Consider the following 18,572-nt stretch of genomic DNA (forward strand, 5'->3'; position numbering starts at 1 on the left):
CAGGGCTTCTGGAGGTCATTTAGGATACAGGATACTTGTCCTTAGTTTAACCCATGTTCCCAACCCCTTTGGCAAGTTGAAGACCGTGTAACGGCACAAGCCATTGCTGTATCATCTTAGTCAAAACCAAACAAACTGCAAATCATCACATTCTAAACCAAAATCAACTTAACAAAGACATGTTCTGAAGTATTTATAAAAATAATTCCTCTGGACAAACCTATAGAAAAATATGTGGTTTTTTTCTTTAAAAGAAAAATGAAATCCATTTAGTCTAAATGTCTTACTTGAGTTCCAGCCTTCATTGGGTTTCCAAGGTCACATACTACCTGGCGGGTTTGGTTTTCTGTTTTAAATGCGCAGGAAAGTCTTGCTAAGGCCTTTGATAGACCAAAAAAAAAAAAAAAAAGACAAAACAAACAAAAGATTGAAAGGAAAATAAATTAATGACCAAAAAAAAAAAAAAGAAGCCACACACTATAAAATTCCTAGATAATATCATGCAACTTTATAGTTCAGTTTCTTGTTTTATAACTTCATCCATCTATTAGGGCAAATGGGGGGCAGGTTTGAGAGAAGCCTGAACTGTGTACAACGCCACAGATAAGGATATTTCTGAGAGATTCCTAGGGGATTTAGATAAATAACCTTATTACCCCTAACAAATTATTTGATGGAGAGGCACAGGCACTTTATCTATCTGACCTCGTTTCAGGCACTTAGCTGGCAATTCTAAAAATGTCCTCTCAATGCATTATGCAAAGTATTAGGCTTGAGAGGAATTATGCAAGACAGCCACTGCTGCCCAGCATTCAGCCTTGAGGAGACCGGCCAAGCCCGTCCTCCGCTAACAGTGGGCTGACTCATTAGGGCTGACTCATTAACATTAACGAGGCCCGTGAGTGCATTTCGATTTTTAGAGAGGCAGCCTGCTTACTTCGCTATTGCGGACGACCCCGATGAAATCAGCCTGCGGGGGGATGGACACGATGAGCTCAGCTTCGTAGGCACCTTCTCCTTGATTCTGGGCCTTGATGATCAGGGTCAGAGGATTGTCGTCCCCGATGTAGATCTTCTTTTGATCACTACGAGTGAACACGAATCGAGACAATGAAAGAGGGCTGCGCGGGGAGGGCACGGTTGTTCAAAGAAACAAGAGAAATGCACAGACAGCACTGACATGTTCAAGATATTTTAAGACCATTTCGCAGCTCAACAGAAAACTGGAAACAGCACGCTGGGTGCAAATCCAACGCTCCTCTCAGTAACAGAAAGCTCTCACGCCACTAATAGAGCACCCCCAGTCATAGCTATTACTGAAGTGATTTTGTATTTCTTGGTAGGTGCTGATTAATTCTCTCATTTTTTTTTTCTAAAAGCTGAACTAATCCCTGCCATAATTCTCACAATGGTCATGGAGATTTATATATCATAAAATACTAATCGGATTCCTGTAGTTCACAATGAAATAGGCCTTTAAGAGGATACGACATTTACTATGTTAACACTACTCATCCCGCATGGAAATGGATCTGTCCACCCAGGCAACTAGTGAAAACAGCATTTATTTTTCTAAAGTCCAACACTGATAGTTTTACTACTACAGACGTCATGAATCATCCTCCAATAGAACTAGTTCACATTAAAATATACTATTGCTTCGCATAGAAGAGTGTGTTCCTCCATTTAAATCTGTTGGGAGTGTTTACTGCTTGGAGTAAGGCTTACCTATCTACGGAAACCTCCAATTTGGGTTTGCAGATGTTGTCCTCACCGCAGTCAAGCAGAATATGGGCCTTAAAAAAAAAAGAAAAGAAGAAGAAGAAGAGCATTTGTTTGCATCCCTGAATATAAAAAGTATCATGGCTGCTTTAAAAAAAATTATTTTAAAGAAAGTGTGAGCCACGTGTGGGTTAGTGGGGGACGGGGGAGGGAAGGACAGAATCCTCCAGCAGACTCCCCACTAGGCACAGAGCCCAACGCAGGGCTCCATCCCAGGACCCTACGATCATGACCTGAACCAAAATCGGGAGCCAGACGCTCAACTAACTGAACCACCCAGGAGCCCCATGGCTGCTTACTTTTGAACAGGCCAGTGCAGCTAGTCAAGAATGGATAAATAAGATGTGTTTTATGTATACAATGGAATATTCCTCAGCCATTAGAAATGACAAATACCCACCATGTGCTTTGACGTGGATGGACCTGGAGGGTATGATGCTGAGTGAAATAAGTCAATAGCAGAAGAACAGACATTATAAGGTCTTATTCATTTGGGGAATATAAAAAATAGTGAAAGGGAATAAAGGGGAAAGGAGAAAAAATAAGTGGGAAATATCAGAAAGGGAGACAGAACATGAGAGACTCCTAACTCTGGGAAACAAACTAGGGGTGGTGGAAGGGGAGGTGGGCGGGGGGTGGGGGTGAGTGGGTGACGGGCACTGAGGGGGGTACTTGACGGGGTGAGCACTGGGTGTTATTCTGTATGTTGACAAATTGAACGCCAATAAAAAAATAAATTTATTAAAAAAAAAGAATGTAAAAGAAGAAAAACATTCATAGGCTATAATGCAATTAGTTGGAACCTTTTAGTTCTATCTCAAATTAAGGCGCCATGATTTTAGAATGAAGTGCCCTACAGACGGGAAACAAAGTCAAAAAATGAGGGTTCAAAAGAAAAAAGAAGAGAAGTGAGGAGTCAGCCTGAACCTGCAGGGGCTAAGTTGTGTGATCTTGGGCAAAACAAATTTCCCTTGTAGAATTTCCTGTTACATACGATGCCTCTGCCAACATCATGGAAATATAGCTGCAGAGTGTAAAAGAATAAGGAGCAACAGGTGGGTACCCGGCAGCAATTGTGCAGGAGGACCAAAGGGAATGGAAACGGCATGAGCCCGGCATATGCAAGGCCATGAGGAAGGCAATGAAGGAAAAGGAATGAGAAGCACTGCAGTCAACCAACCCAGGGCAGGGGAAGTAGGCAAAAACCTGAATTTTCTCCCTTTAGATCTGGAGGCTGGGGCAGCATGGAAAACCCAAAAGAGAAATAGTGGGAAGTAGCAGAAGATGTTGGGCGGAATGTTAGAGAAAGAATCTAAAAATTTTCTAAAGAAGAAAGAAAAAGGGATGCCTGGGGAGCTCAGCAGTTGAGCATCTCCCTTTGGCTCAGGTCATGACCCCAGGGTCCCGGGATCGAGTCCCACGTCGGGCTCCCTGCATGGAGCCTGCTTCTCCCTCTGCCTGTGTCTCTGCCTCTCTCTCTGGGTCTCTCATGAATAAATAAATAAATAAATAAATAATAAATAAATAAATAAATAAATCTTTATTTAAAAAAAAAGAAGAAAGGAAAAAAAAAAGATGAGGCCATTCTTGGTTTGCCTATTGTTAATATTCAAAAAGCTTCAAGGCCAGGGGCAGAAAGAGAGAACATGATTTAAAGGGGGAAAATAAAGAAAGGTTTAATTTACTCTTCCAAATCACAAGGTATATGCAGCTACACTGAATAAAATTACAGGATACAGATCTTAAATGTCAATTTAATTAGAATGAAATGACGATATACACGAATCGGTTAAATAACACAGATTAAGCAGCTGTGTATGTGTACGCACACAGCGTTCTCTACAATTAAAATGTAAATCAGAGAAAACAGATATAAAGCTTGTTCATCAAAATACTAAAATACTAGGTAAATTCACTGGCACTTTGTTCTCCTTCAACTATTTTACTGTTTCATGTGTGTGAAATACGACTCTCTCTTCCTCTGCATTTAACTGAGTGGCTTCAAATAACTCTGATGTGAAAATTCGGATTCCCTCCCTGCGGACGTCTTTGACTGGAAACCCAACATTGTAAAAGCAATCCCTGATGATACATAAAAAGATGAACTTTAAGACTTTCAAAAATTAAAACATAAAAGCAGCGGTACGTGGGAGGTAGTAGAGTACCTGTCGACTGATGTTGGCGGGAGTGAACTGGTTAAGAATGGGTTGCAAGCCTGTCGCATCAGCAGCCGTTCTGTAATCCAACCGGTACTCCATAAAAACAGTAATCGGGGTGAGTTTGTCTCTGAATTCAGATTCATCCTAAGAAACAGAAAAGCTTCCCATCAACGAGGACCTCAATCTATGACATCAAACCACCCAGAGAAATCTGTGAGCGCACCACACAAAGCCAGCCGCGTTCCGGCCTGGCCCAATTCTACTGAAACCCTGAAACGCTGTACTTATGTAAGAGTAAGAAGAGCATCTGGAAACGCTTGTTTCTCAGTGAGAACCCTTAATCCATTTTGGTTTATAATAAAATACTTGATTCATACAAAAGTACACAAGGCACGTCAATAAGACAGGCACGCCGCGCTCAAAATAACTAGAACATTCCCAATAATGCTTAAGCTCCCCGTGTTCCCTTCTCGTCTCTTGCCCTGGCCTTCCTTCTCAGGCAATCACCGTCCTAAATTTTAAGTACATCAGTGCCTTGTTTGTTTTCGGTAGTTTTACTACATCCTAAATTTTTCCTTAAACAATATATTTTTCAGTTTGCTCTTCCTTTTCCGTGTCCTTCAGAGTGAGGTCCTATGTATTCTTCTGTGATTTGCTTTCCGGTCAACACTCTTGTTAAGATCTGTCCATGATGTTGCAAGCAACTGATGTTTCTACTGTGGAGAAATATTTCATTATATATTGAACCCACAGTGTATTTATTTATCCGTCCTCCTGTCAAAGGTTATTTGGCTTGCTTGGGGATTGATAGTTGTTTTTACTATTATTAAAAAAATAAGAGAAAGATTATTCTACATACTGGTAAATAGCTTTCTGAGGTCTGGAAGATCGCAGTCTTCACGACATACACTGCCACCAGCAATGTGGAAGAACTCCATTGATTCACATCTTGACCAACCAACAGGTATTGGCGAGCTTTGTTTGAATGTAAGAGGATGGTGTTTGTTCACAGTTACAACTTGAAGCTTGTTTATTTTTTTAAACATTTTTTAGAATTTAAATTCAATTAATTTAACATTAGTGTATTATTAGTTTCAGAGGTAGAGTTGGAGGACTCATCAGTCTTATATAACCCAGGGCTCATCACATCACAACCCCTCCTTAATGTCCACGACGCAGTTACCCCATCCCCCCCACCCCACTGGAGGGCCAGGAACCCACATTTGATTCCTATGATTAAGAGTTTCTTATGGTTTGTCTCCCTCTCTGATTTCATTATGTTTTATTTTTTTCTCCCTTCCCCTATGGTCCTGCTTTCTCAAATTCCACATATGAGTGAGATCATATGATAACTGTCTTTCTCTGATGGATTTATTTCAATTAGCATGATACCATTTAGTTCCATCCATGTTGCAAATGGTAAGATTTCATTTTTTTTGCGGGCTGGTAGTAGTACATGGTGTAACACATCTCCTTTACCCATTCATCTGTCTGTCGATGGACACCGAGGCTCCTTCCACAGTGTGGCCATTATGGACACTGCCACTGTGAACATCGGGGTGCAGGTGTCCCGGCGTTTCACTGCATCTGTATCTTTGGGGTAAATCCCCAGCAGTGCAATTGTTGGGTCATAGGTCAGGTCTATTTTTAACTCTTTGAGGAACCTCCACACAGTTTTCCAGAGTGGCTGCACCAGTTCACATTCCCACCGAGAATGCAGAAGGTTCCCCTTTCTCCACATACTCTCCAACATTTGTGGTTTCCTGCCTTGTTAAATTTCCCCATTCTCACTGGTGTGAGGTGGGATCCCATGGTGGTCTTGATCTGTATCTCCCTGATGGCCAGTGATGCGGAGCATGTTCTCATGTGCTTGTTGGCCATGTGTAGGTCTTCTCTGGAGAAATGCCTGTTCATGTCTTCTGCTCATTTCATGGCTGAATTGTTTGTTTCTTGGGTGTTGAGTTTAATAAGTTCTTTATAGATCTTGGACACTAGCCCTTTATCTATCTGATGGGTCATCTGCAAATATCATCTCCCATTCTGTAGGTTGTCTTTTAGTTTTGTTGACTGTTTATTTTGCTGTGCAGAAGCTTTGTATCTTAAGTCCCAGTAGTTCATTTTTGCCTTTGTTTCCCTTGCCTTTGGAGATCTGTCTAGGAAGAGGTCTTCCTAGACCTACAGCTGAGGTCACAGAGATTGCTGCCTGTGTTCTCCTCTAGGATTTTGATGGATTCCTGTCTCATATTTAGGTTTTTCATTCATTTTGAGTCTATTTTTGGGTATGGAGTGAGGAAACAGTCCAGTTTCCTTTTACATGGGGCTGTTCCATTTTCCCAACACCACTTGTTGAAGAGACTTTTTTCCATTGGAAAAAGTCTTTCCTGCTTTGTTGAAGATGAGTTAACCATAAAGTTGTGAGTCCATTTCTGGGTTCTCTGTTCTGTTCCATTGATCTCTGCGTCTGTTTTTGTGCCAGTGCCACAGTGTCTTGATGATCACAGCTTTGTAATAAAGCCTGAGGTCTGGAATTATGATGCCGCTAGCTTTGGTTTTCTTTTTCAACATTCCTTTGGCTATTCAGGGTCTTTTCTGGTTCATACAAATTTTAGGATTTTTTTGTTCCAGCTCTGTGAAATGAGTTAACGGTATTTTGACAGGGCTTGCATTGAATGTGTAGATTGTTCTGGGTAGCACTGACATCTTAACAATATTTATTCTTCCAATCGGTGATCATGGAACGTTTTTCCATCTCTTCGTGTCTTCCTTAATGTCTCTCATAAGTGTTGTATAGTTTTCTGAGTACAGGTCCTTTGCCTCTTTGGTTAGCTTTATTTCTAGGTATCTTATGCTTTTGGGTGCAGTTGTAAGTGGGATTAACTCCTTAATTACTTTCTTCAGTCTCATTGTTAGTGTATAGAAATGCCACTGGTTTCTGGCCATTGATTTTGTATCCTGTCACTTTGCTGAATTCTTGTATGGTTCTAGTAATTTTGGGGTGGTGTCTTTTGGATTTTACACATATACAGGATCATTTCATCTGTGAAGAGTGAGTGTTTGACTACTACTTTGCAAACTGGGATGCTTTTTGTTGTTGTTGTTGTTGTCTGTCTGATTGCTGAGGCTAGGACTTCTAGGACTGGGCTGAACAGCAGCAGTGAGATGAGAGTGGACATCCCTACCTTGTTCCTGACCTTAGGGGAAAAACTCTGTTTTTCCCCATTGAAAATGATATTCACTATGGGCTTTTCATAAATGGCTTTTATCATATTGAGGTATGTTTGCTCTACACTGTGAAGAGTTTTAATCAAGAATGGCTGCTGTATTTTGTCAAGTGTTTTTTCTGCTTCTATTGAGAGGATCATACAGTTCTTGTCCTTTCTTTTGTTAATGTCCGTGTATCACATTTATTGATTTGCAGATGTTGGACCACCCTTGCAGCCCAGGAATAAATCCCACTTGGTTGTGGTGAAGAATAATCCATTTAATGTACTCTTAGATCCTACTTGTTAGTATCTTTTTTTTTTTTAGATTTTATTTATTTATTCATGAGAGACAGAGAGAGAGAGAGGCAGAGACACAGGCAAAGGGAGAAGCAGGCTCCACGAAGGGAGCCCGACATGGGACTTGATCCTGGGTCTCCAGGATCATGCCCTGGGCCAAAGGTGGCGCTAAACCGCTGAGCCACCAGGGCTGCCCCTGGTTAGTATCTTGATGAAAATTTTGGCATCCGTGTTCATCAGGGATATTGGTCTGTAATTCTTCCTTTTGGTGAGGTCTTTGGTTAGGGGATCAAAGTAATGCTGGCCTCATAGAAAAGAGTTTGCAAGTTTTCCTTCCATTTCTATTTTTTGAAATAGCTTCAGAAGAAAAGGTATTAATTCTTCCTTAAATGTTTGGCAGAATTCCCCTGGAAAACCGTCTGACCTTGGACTCTTGTTTGCTGGTAGATTTTTTTATTATTACTACAATTTTCTTACTGGTTATGGCTCTATTCAGGTTTTCTATCTTCCTGCTTCAGTTTTGGTGGTTTATACATCTCTAGGAATGCATCTATTTCTTCCAGATTACCTAATTTGTTCCCTATGTTGCTCAGAATATGTTCTTACAATAGTTTGGGAAGTTTGGCCAGGGGTTTATCCATCTTACTAATTCTTTCAAAAAACCAGCTCCTAGTTTCATCCATCTGTTCTACTTTTCTTTTGGTTTCTATTTCATTGATTTCTGCTCTCATCTTTATTACTTCTCTCTCCTGCTGGGTTTAAGCTCTATTGGCTGTTCTTTTTCCAGCTTCTTTAGTATAAGATTAGGTCATGTATTTGAGATCTTTCTTTTCTCTTGACAAAGGCTTATATTGCTACATGCTTGCCTCTTAGGGCCAACTTTGCTGCATCCCAAAGGTTTAGAATAGTTTTATTTTCATTTGTTTCCATTATGTTTTTTTTAAATTATTCTTTAATTTCCTGGTTGACCCATTCATTCTTTAGTAGGATGCTCTTTAACCTCCATGTATTTGAGTTCTTTCCAAACTTCCTCTTGCAGTTGAGTTCCAGTTTCAAAACATCGTGGTCTGAAAATATTCAGGGAACGATCCCAATCTTTTGGTCCTGGGTGAGACCTGATCTGTGACCCAGTATGTGATCTATTCTGGAGAAAGTTCCACTTGCACTTGAGAGGAATGTGCATTCTGCTGATTTAGGATGGAATGCTCTGAGTTTATCTGTGAAGTCCATCTGGTGCAGTGTGTCATTCAAAGCCCCCCGTTTCCTTGTTGTTCTGCTCAGATGATCTGTCCACTGCAGTGAGTGGGGTGTTAAAGTCCCTTACCATTCCTGTATTATTATCAGCGTGTTTAATTTTGTTACTAATTGGGTTATATAATTGGCGGCTCCCATGTCAGGCGCATAAATATTTACAATTGTTAGACCTTCTTGTTGGATAGACCCTTCAATTATGACATAGAGTCCTTCCTCATCTCTTAGTAGAGTCTCTGGTTTAAAATCTAATTTGTCTGATAGAACCACTGCCACCTCAGCTTTCTCTTGATGTCCATTAGCATGATAAATGGTTTTCCACTCTACTTTAAATCTGGAGGTGTCTTTGGGTCTAAAATGAGTCTCTTGCAGAAAGCATATCGATGGATGTGGTGTTTTTATCCAATCTGATACGCTGTCTCTTTTGATTGGAGCATTTAGGCCATTTATATTCAGAGTAACTATGGAAAGATATGAATTTAGTGCCATCACATTACCTGTAAAGTCACTTTCTGTATGTTGTCTCTGTTCCTTTCGGGTCTGTTACTTTTGGGCTTTCTGTTCGCTAAAGGATCCCTTTTAATATTTTTTGTAGGGCTGGTTTAGTGATCACAAGTTCTTGTAGTTTTGTTTGTCCTGGAAGCTTTTTATCTCTCCTTCTATCTGGAATAAGAGCCTTGCTGGATAAAGTATTCTTGGGTGCGTATTTTTCTCATGTAGCACCTGAATATATCAGGACAGTGTTTCCTGGCCTACTGGACAGTGTTTCCTGGCCTACTCAATCTGAGTGGACAGGGCTGCTGCCAGTCTAATGTTTTTACTCTTTTACGTTATGGGCCTCTTTTTCCCCTGAGCTGCTTTCAAGATTTTCTCTTTGTCTCTGAGATTTGCAAGTTTCACTATTCTGTGTTGGTGCATTGTCCTATTTTTACTGATTTTTGAGGGGAATTCTCTGTGCCTCCTAGACTTGGATGCCTGTTTCCTTCCCCAGATTAGGGAAGTTCTCCAGTATAATCTGCCTCTCTCTCCCCTTACTCTTCTGGGATCCCAATTTTTTGTTTTATGGCATCACTTATCTCTCGAATTCTCCCCTTGTGATCCAGTAGTTGTTTATCTTGTCTTTTTCTCAGCTTCTTTATTCTCCATCATTTTGTCTTCTAGATCATTATTCTCTCTTCTGCCTCATTTATCCTAACAGCTAGATTATATATTATTGCATCTCAATAATAGCCTTTTGATTTCAACTTAATTCGATTTTAGTTCATTTATCCCGAAAAGGATTCTCTAGTTCTTCTGCTTTTTTCAAGCCCAGCTAGTATCTTATAACTGTTATTCTGAACTCTAGTTCCTACTCTTACTTATGTCCATACTGATTAGGTAGGTCCCTGGCAGTCAGTATTGCCTCTTGCTGTCTTTTCTGAGGTTAAGTTTTCCTATCTTGTCATTCTGTTCAAAGAACAGGTGAATGAGAACAAAATACTAAAATGGCAACAAAGACCGTAGAGAAATATACACTAAACAAATGAGAAAAGACCTGAAATCAAAAATAAATGAATAAATAAATAATTTTTTTTAAAAGAGAAAGAGAAAATATAGATAGGGGAATGGAACAGAGCAATACACTGGATCCTGTGTGTATTTTGGTCTCTTTGTTAGAAAACTAGATCCCAAAACTGTAAAGAAATGAAAACTTAATATACGTATGAAAGTAAAATCAAATACAATGAAAGGATAGAATGTAAGTGTAAAAATGAAAATTAAAAAAGACTTAAAAAAGAGTTAGTAAAATACGAAATTGGTTGTAAAGGAAAGAGAAAAAAAAAAAGAAATTGAAAGTCTACAGAATCATGAGAGTAAAACCCATGGCTTTTACATGCAATCTTCCCTTAGGGCTGGAGTTTTGCAGTTCTGTGGGATCAGTACACTGAGGCTTAGCCAGACGCCCTTGGTGATCTCCTGGGGAGGGGCCCGCTGCGCTGGTTCTCAGACGTCTTTGCCCCGGGGCAGAACTGCACCAACTTTGCCAGGAAGGGCTAAGTAAGAGGCCCCAGATTGCTCTAGGTGGCTTTAGAGGATGAGAGTGAAAATGGCGGCCTCCCAATCTGCAGCCCCAGGAGCCCCAACTCCTCAGTGCACCCTCGGGGAAAAGCAGTCAATCACTCCTGTCTCCTTGGTCTCCTTCTGCACATCACGCTCACCCAGCCTGTGACCAAGCATTTCTGTCTCAGGTCTCCAAACCCTACAGACTCCTGCAGCCTGCACCTGTGCCGTTCCTCTCTGGGGAGGAATGGGCCTCACCAAGGTTCTATGCTTTCTGGGCCTCAGCTCAGAGAGTGGTCACCTGCCTGTGCTTCAGTTCATGGCTCATGGCCACACTGAGCTGAGGGCCCCCTCCTGGGCTCGCTGATTGCAGCTGCCTTCCCCGCTCCAATTCCTGGGAACTCTGCTGCCCCCAGGCACCCCTGTTCTTTTTGTGACCCCAGGGATCCCGATACCACACTGTCCCACCTAATATGCCATCCCACTTCGCCACCTGGGCAACTTTCAGGCAGCATGTCCCTCATAGAGCAGACTTCTGAAAGTTCTGGTTTTGTGCTCCGCTGCTCTACCACTTTCTAGGAGCTGGCTTATACAGGCTCCCTCCCCCTGCAGTTTATCTTCCCATATATCACCTCAGATTCCCTTCTCCTACTCCTACTCCTCCTCCATCTACTCTCCTCCATCTACTCTCCTACTCCTCCGCCATCTTGGAAAACTACCAACTTGAAGCTTGCTGAAATCATGAAGAGTGATTTAAATCAAATTAATCAAAAGCTTTTCCTTTATTTAAGACGTTCCTGTTTTTTTCTTCAGTGTATTCATGTGTTAAGTCATATTTCTATATTTTTAAAGTTTACCCACCCTAGAACAAACCGAAATTGGTCTACTTATTTTATCTTTTGTTTATGAACTCTTAAGATTTAGTTTGCCTATATTTGATTTACTAATTTTACGTCTATGTCTTTCTGAAAGACTGGCATGAAATTCCACTTAGACTATCCTCCACCAGTCTGGGTATCAATTACACTGGCTTCATAGGAACAGTATTAAGTTGGACACATTTTCTATTCTTCTATTGCTTCCAAGAGCTTAATATCGGAATATCTCATTCTTCATAGTTTGGTAGATATCACCTATAACACCCCCTGGGACTTGTGTTTCCTTTGTGTAAAGATTCCTGTCAACTTTATTTTAAAATGGTTTATATGGTTAAATGGTTTATTCACATTTTCTATTTCTTATGGCAGTTGTGTTATGATTTTCTAAGAATATCCTTGCTTTTAAGTTTTTCTACATCTTAGCACAAGGTTATTAGAATATTCTATTACTGTAATCTCTTCTTTATGTTGCTATGTCCCTTTCAATTCCTTATTTTATGGAGTTAAATTTGTTTTGTTTTCCTTCAATTTTTTTTTCTTGATCTATCTTTCATTTAAGCTAAACGGCACTTAAGGTTATACATTTACTTTACTTTCTGCTTCTGTGATAGTCCACACATTTTAGTAAACAGAATTTTCATTGTGAGTCATTTCTAAGTAAATTTCCATTATGATCTCTTTTTAGATCCATGTTATTTAAAATCACAATTCCTACTTCCCAATTTATCTTTTTGTTATTGCCTTCTGAAAACTGCACGATGATCAAACAATGTATTTTCTAAGATTCCAACTTTTTGAAATTTGTTTACAATTCCTTTATGATCTATATATGGCCAATTTTTGTATTCTATACAGGTCTATCAAATTGAGGTTGTTATTTTTGTTGTATTCTAAATCTTCACTGATGTTTCTGTATTTTCTTTAAAACGGTTTATTCTCTCTTTAAACATTTTATAAAAATTCATATTTGCAACTGATAATTCAAACATCTAATGCCTCTGCAGGTTTAAAATTTGTTGTTTCTTCTAATGGCTTATTTCCTTGTGTGTTTAGTGCTATTTTTCCCTCATAATGCTTTTTTTTTTAATGAATTCATATTTCACTTAAGTTAACCAGTGGAAATCATGAGGGGCCCATACTAGATTATTCCATATAGGCGTAGCATTTTGCTTTTGCTGGAGTTAGGAGACACCTTTTTCCTGGGGCCATTTTAGCCTCAAACAAGTGTCTAGACCTATGTAGCCATCAAGTCAGACCCCCCCCCCCCAGCTTGCAAAAGTCCCCGAGGGAGACCGAATCCCTGTGTGGAGGTTGGCAATTACTGCTCATCCTTTTCCCTGCTGCTCTGGCTCACATCTTTGTATACAACTCATAAGTCAAATTTTGCCAATGTAGTTTTTTAACTTTTCACTTATTTTCTTGGGCCCTGGAGATTCCTTTTATGTCTTTAGAATCTAGCAATATTTAAGAAATGTATTTGTTACAATTATTCAATAGCACCATTTTAGAACAGTCATTTGGAAAATCCAGTTTGCCAGGAACAAAAATCCATTACTCAGGTCTGATACTTTAAAAAGCCAGATTTCCTCAAGTGTATTCTTCCGTGTTTTCTTTGTGATTTGATTCCAAAATATTTATACAAAGTGAAAATCACACAGATTTTCAAGAACATAGTAAAAAGTAAAAGATAATGAAGCAGAAAAGTATCTCTTACCCGCAGATATGCTACTAGTTCCTCACACTGCATCTGTCCTCCCCTTGAAATAGTCATGTTCTTAGAGTGACCTGGAGACCGGTTATGGAGAAATAGTGCTCGTCGAATTGCTCCTTTTTGCTTGAGTTTATCCAAAAGAAGCTCCACCTGGAAGTCTATACAAACCAAAGGATATATAACAACCTTTATGGACACCTATCTGTCCTAGACACCTAGAGTTTTCATGTAAACAGAGATGTTTATTGCTTAAGAAGTAATTTCCTTGCAATTCACTAAAAATGTCTATATAATGTAGTAAGACTACAACATATTAATTATGGATAAATATTTAAGAATAATCAACGATCCCCAAAGTAATGCCATATATTAAGGCAGACAATAGAGAATATAGTAGTAAAATAACTACCAGATAAAAGGGAATTTTTTTTTCTTTTAATTTAAGCTGAGAGGAAGAAGTTTGGGGCATGAAGTGTACATGAATTAGGACTTCCACGGTTAACCTGAGTAGCAGCAATTTCTCGCTAATATGCACCCATGCCATTTTATTAAACACAAGGATGAATAAACAGTTTGTATCACCTGCAACTACTACTTATAATGAAGCCACCATATCAGATGGTCAGATAAATATATATGTCCCTCATGAAGCAAAGTTGACTGGATCAAGAACGATCTTAAAAGGAATGTGCAATCCACAGGCTGACGCACATCTGTTAGGGTGAGTTCCTTCTAAGACTCAGTTCTTCTCTAAGTAGTTTCTTCCAAGTGGGTAAGAGTGCAGACCTTAAAACCAAGTTTCTCTAAATGTTGGACTTCACGTCAACGTGGGTGAGAATGCAGGGTGATTTTGCTTCCAGCTGTAGTCCACGCCCCCACTCTGCCCTCCTTGTGTTTCTCAAACACACTAAGCACACACCTGCCTCAGGCCCCCTGAACTTGTCATTTTCTCCGTGCAAAATACCCTCCAGACATCCCCTCGCTCCTTCATCTCCTTCAGGTCTTTCCTGAAAAGTCACCTTCCAGTGACACCTTGCCTTGCTCCTCTCTCTGATATTCCACGCACAAACACTTACCCAACAAGACGCAGTCCTCTTCCCCTGCTCTACCGTTACCTCTCAGCACTTGTCACGGACATAATGACAAATCTTGGCGACAGTCACTTAGCTCTCCCACCCTGCTCTCTGGACCACATAAACCGGGTTTTGGAAAGGAGGAGTCAAGTCAGGAGTTTGCCAAGTGGTTTAAATTTAGTGGCCCAAACGTCTTCCACTGTGTCTAGAGCACCCCTCCCTACTCCTGAGATTGCTGGGGACTTCTCCAAGGAAGAAAATACCAACTCTTCAGTAGGGCATCTATTTATAAACAATGATACTCATTTACCCTAGAGTTCATTTATCTCTCATTGTAATTGTTTAACGTTCTGAAGGCCGCATTTACCATTCCGTGGGGGCTGTTCTGTTCACATTGTCAGTAAATATGTATTGTATCTGAATTAACTTAAGAGTCAACAAGGTAATTATGTTGCAATGTTAAGTGTCTTTAAGCACAAATATCAAAATAAAAAACAACAATAACAACTATTTGACTATTCAGGTATCTTAAAACACTTTGAGTGCTATATATGCAAAATCATTACAGGATTTTTCCACAGAATACTTACTAAGTTTCGTGGGAAGTGCTCCTTTGCCATCTGCCTTTAAACAGAACTTGACATTAAAACTGTAGGAAAATAAAAATATATTAACAAATCCTATAATCCAGTTTAGACAAAGTTTTGAATATCACCCCTAAATCTCACATTTCTAATACATAGTTTACATAGTGAAGCCTTCTATATCTCTCATGTCTTAATATTATTCATGAAATATGAAACTACACAGAATAACCTAACTCATGCTTCAGTAATTTAAGCACATTTCCTTTCATGGTACCTTGATGGTAAAAAAAAAAAAAAAAGAAAAAGAAATCTTCTAACCTCTTCTCATGTTTAGAGAACCTACTGATAAATCTCAAGGAGGAAAAGGGCAGACCAGGTTCAAAATAACATCTCATTGGGACGTCTGGGTGGCTCAGTGGTTGAGCATCTGTTCAGGGCGTGACCCCGGGGTCCTGGGATCGAGTCCCACATAGGGCTCCCTGCATGGAGCCTGCTTCTCCCTCTGCCTGTGTCTCTGCCTCGCTCTGTTGTCTCTCATGAATAAATAAAATCTTTAATAACATCTCATTTACTAAAAAGCCCCATCAAAGCTTCCTTTAATTAGAAAGTTCCTCTAGAAGAGTGTTTTTCACATTTTATTAATGGGTCATGAAATTAGTTTAATGGGTTGGGTTAGCCACTATCTTAAAAATAAACCAAATAAATAAAATTGACTGAAGCGTAGGATTTCATGGAACTTTTAATTACATACATGTTTTTACTGGCTCATGATGCAAAATGTATTTCATACTACGTGCCATAATCAAAAACATATGAAAGCTACTGCTCAGTGTCTTCGAAACCTTTGAATTATTAGCAAAATTTTAAATTATTATTAGCAACTTCACAAGGGTATGCAAAGTAAAGGGAAGAAAGACAGTAAAACTTAAAGCCGAAATCTGAAAACAACCTCACTGCCAATCAATATAAATTAGGATAAAATGTTAGTAAGTTTTTAATGCAAGCCAATGAAAGAAATAAAATTGTGAAAAACGTTTTTAGTAACTATGTAATTCAAAAACAAAATCAGGAAAAATATTTTTTCATTAGTTCCTCTGAAGTAAAATCTCCCCAGCTTCCAATCATTCCACCCTGCATTTGTCAGAAGATCCCTGATTTCTCCATGTAACCAGGAACATAAAGAACCATGTTCCCCAGAGTGAGGTACTCATGGCATTTTTAGTAATAAATGGGTCAAGATTTTTCTTAATCTTATCCTTATTTTGACATGTATGAGAAAGATGCTGGGTTTCTCTAGCTTATTTTAAAATGTTTTTAAGTAAAATATTAATCAATTTAAAGAAAAAATACTGTAAGGGTGCCTGGGTAGTTTTAGTCAGTTAAGTGTCCAACTCTCCATCTCAACTCAGGTCTTGATCTTAGGGTCATGAGTTCAAGCCCCATGATGGGCTTAAAAAAAAAAAAAAGAAGAGGAAGAAAAAAACTTTAAAAAATTATACATATAGGTAGGATGAAAATATACTAAAAATCATATAATGTAGCAAAAAATAGCATGCAAATAATGGAGAATTGAGAAATACTGGGCTAGGAAAGAATTCAGACATTAAACTTACCAAAAACTTTATATTTTTCTTTAGAAATTAATAAAGGAATAATTAGAAGAATAAGTATATTATACTAGTAATATATTACTTATAATATATATTTAATATATGTAATATTTTTCAGACAGCTAGCTATTCACAGATACTAAATCAGGAAAAGATCATATATTTTTTAAAAGGTTTTATTTATTTATTCATGAGAGATACAGAGAGAGGCAGAGACACAGGCAGAGGGAGAAGCAGGCTCTCTGCAGGGAGCCCGATGCGGGACTCGATCCCAGGACCCCGGGATCACTCCCTGAGCCCAAGGCAGACGCTAAACCGCTGAGCCACCCAGGAGTCCCAACATATCTTTTAAAAATTAATATGTTCATAGGCCTGTTTAGACTTAAATATAAATGAGTTATCAGATCTTATGAGCTTTTTCTTCTTTTTGAATATATTCACTGAGCATGCATCATTTTTTAAAAATGAAGTTCATACTAGTTTGCAGCATATTTCTAGAGACTTCTACTTATCTACTTTGCAATAATATTTCCATAATCCAACCTACAAAAAGAGAGGATACTCACAGAAACTGTTTTAGTAATATGTCAGGTCCCCCCCCACCCCATTTTCAATTGTTTTCAAAATGACTGCAACAATAATCACAATAATAACTATTATTAGCCCAATGCCCTTACCAGGAAACTTTGAGCTCTGTCCCAGGGAGTGGGCAGGTTTTATTGTCTTGATTTAAAATGCTAGGGTATACTTCAAGGCCAGCATTGACGGTTATAACTGGTCTGGCTCTGGTGTAAAAAAAGAAAAGAAAAAAAGTTATTTGAAATGTCTGTTGACCTAAACACCTTAGGTTTACATTCACCACATATGCAAGTGCAATGTCCACGAAAGCACTCTTTATCGTAGCAAAAATAAAAACCAGCTGCACAGAGAGTGGCCCAGTACTCCTGTCTGCCGGGGCCTGTGGCTTAGCACTGGAAATCCCATGACCTGGCAAATCCCTCAGTTCCAGGCAAACCCGGACAACCGGCCACCGGATCTGCGGTCAGTCCACCCGAGCAGGATGGCCCAACGTGTTGTGGGGCTCTCCGTGATGCAACACAATCCGGGAGAGGAGAGGAGTGACATATGTCCACCGTGGGGAAGTCAGTTCATCTCTAAGATACATCCAACATGTAATTTTTATATGAGAGAAAATATAAACCGTGATGTACAAAGGATGCACACCCCCACACATCTACTTTTTGAGTGCACGGACTGTTTCTGGTGGTGTATATACCCGTAAACCAGTGACCGGCATGAGATAAAGCGTGTTGTTTTGTTTATGCCCTTTCTGTACTATTTGAGTATTTACAACACGCATGATTAATTCTTTGATGACCATTTTGAAAACCCGAAATAATAAATTAAAATAGTCTTCCAAAGTTCAGATGCAAAGATTTAAACCCTGTATAAGAAATATACTATTTTCTTCCCAGGATCAATCCTGGAATCTATATGGACACACAGGTGGTCTCGAGCTGACCAATACAAATTCCATTACACAGAACGAATGTTGGTTATCCTGGCACAATATAAACACAGCCCATGGAAGTGTAACCTACTTGGGATTCCAGATGATAGCCTAAAGCATGAGGAATTGGTTAAATATAAATAATCGGGAACATGGATGAAGCTGAGAAATACAGGTATGTGGATTTATACATATTGCTCTAATAATAAAAATAGGGATTTGGGGAGTCATTACATACTGCCCCTGTGGTCACAGAATGCTGGGGCATAAACACCAAGTTTATTTCTTGCCTCTTTAGAAGAGAATGTAAACTCATGTAAATTTTAAAGAGAGATTTAAAACAGGAGAATATATTGAACATAATTTAAAGAACCAAGAGGGAAAAATCTGAATGCTTTTCCAAATTAAAAAAAAAAAATCTCTCCATCTCTCTTCTTTGAGATTTCCCTGTCAAATAATTCAGAATATTCC

General features: G+C 39.2%; 1 protein-coding gene across 2 annotated transcripts in view; it reads right to left on the reverse strand.

The window, feature by feature from the left end:
• The window catches only part of ITGAV (integrin subunit alpha V), an 88,370-nt gene that overhangs the window by 14,516 nt on the left and 55,282 nt on the right, over positions 1 to 18,572 (reverse strand). For both annotated transcript variants that reach the window (XM_055307863.1, XM_055307862.1), the window contains exons 15-21: positions 17,269 to 17,376; positions 14,985 to 15,043; positions 13,325 to 13,479; positions 3,948 to 4,085; positions 1,729 to 1,796; positions 938 to 1,085; positions 288 to 380 (exon numbers count right to left, since the gene is read on the reverse strand). In XM_055307863.1, the coding sequence (XP_055163838.1) occupies positions 288 to 380; positions 938 to 1,085; positions 1,729 to 1,796; positions 3,948 to 4,085; positions 13,325 to 13,479; positions 14,985 to 15,043; positions 17,269 to 17,376 (769 nt within the window). The remainder of the gene's footprint in view (positions 1 to 287; positions 381 to 937; positions 1,086 to 1,728; positions 1,797 to 3,947; positions 4,086 to 13,324; positions 13,480 to 14,984; positions 15,044 to 17,268; positions 17,377 to 18,572) is intronic.

This window comes from Nyctereutes procyonoides, unplaced genomic scaffold (genome assembly GCF_905146905.1).
Source record: "Nyctereutes procyonoides isolate TBG_1078 unplaced genomic scaffold, NYPRO_anot_genome, whole genome shotgun sequence".
NCBI lineage: Eukaryota > Metazoa > Chordata > Mammalia > Carnivora > Canidae > Nyctereutes > Nyctereutes procyonoides.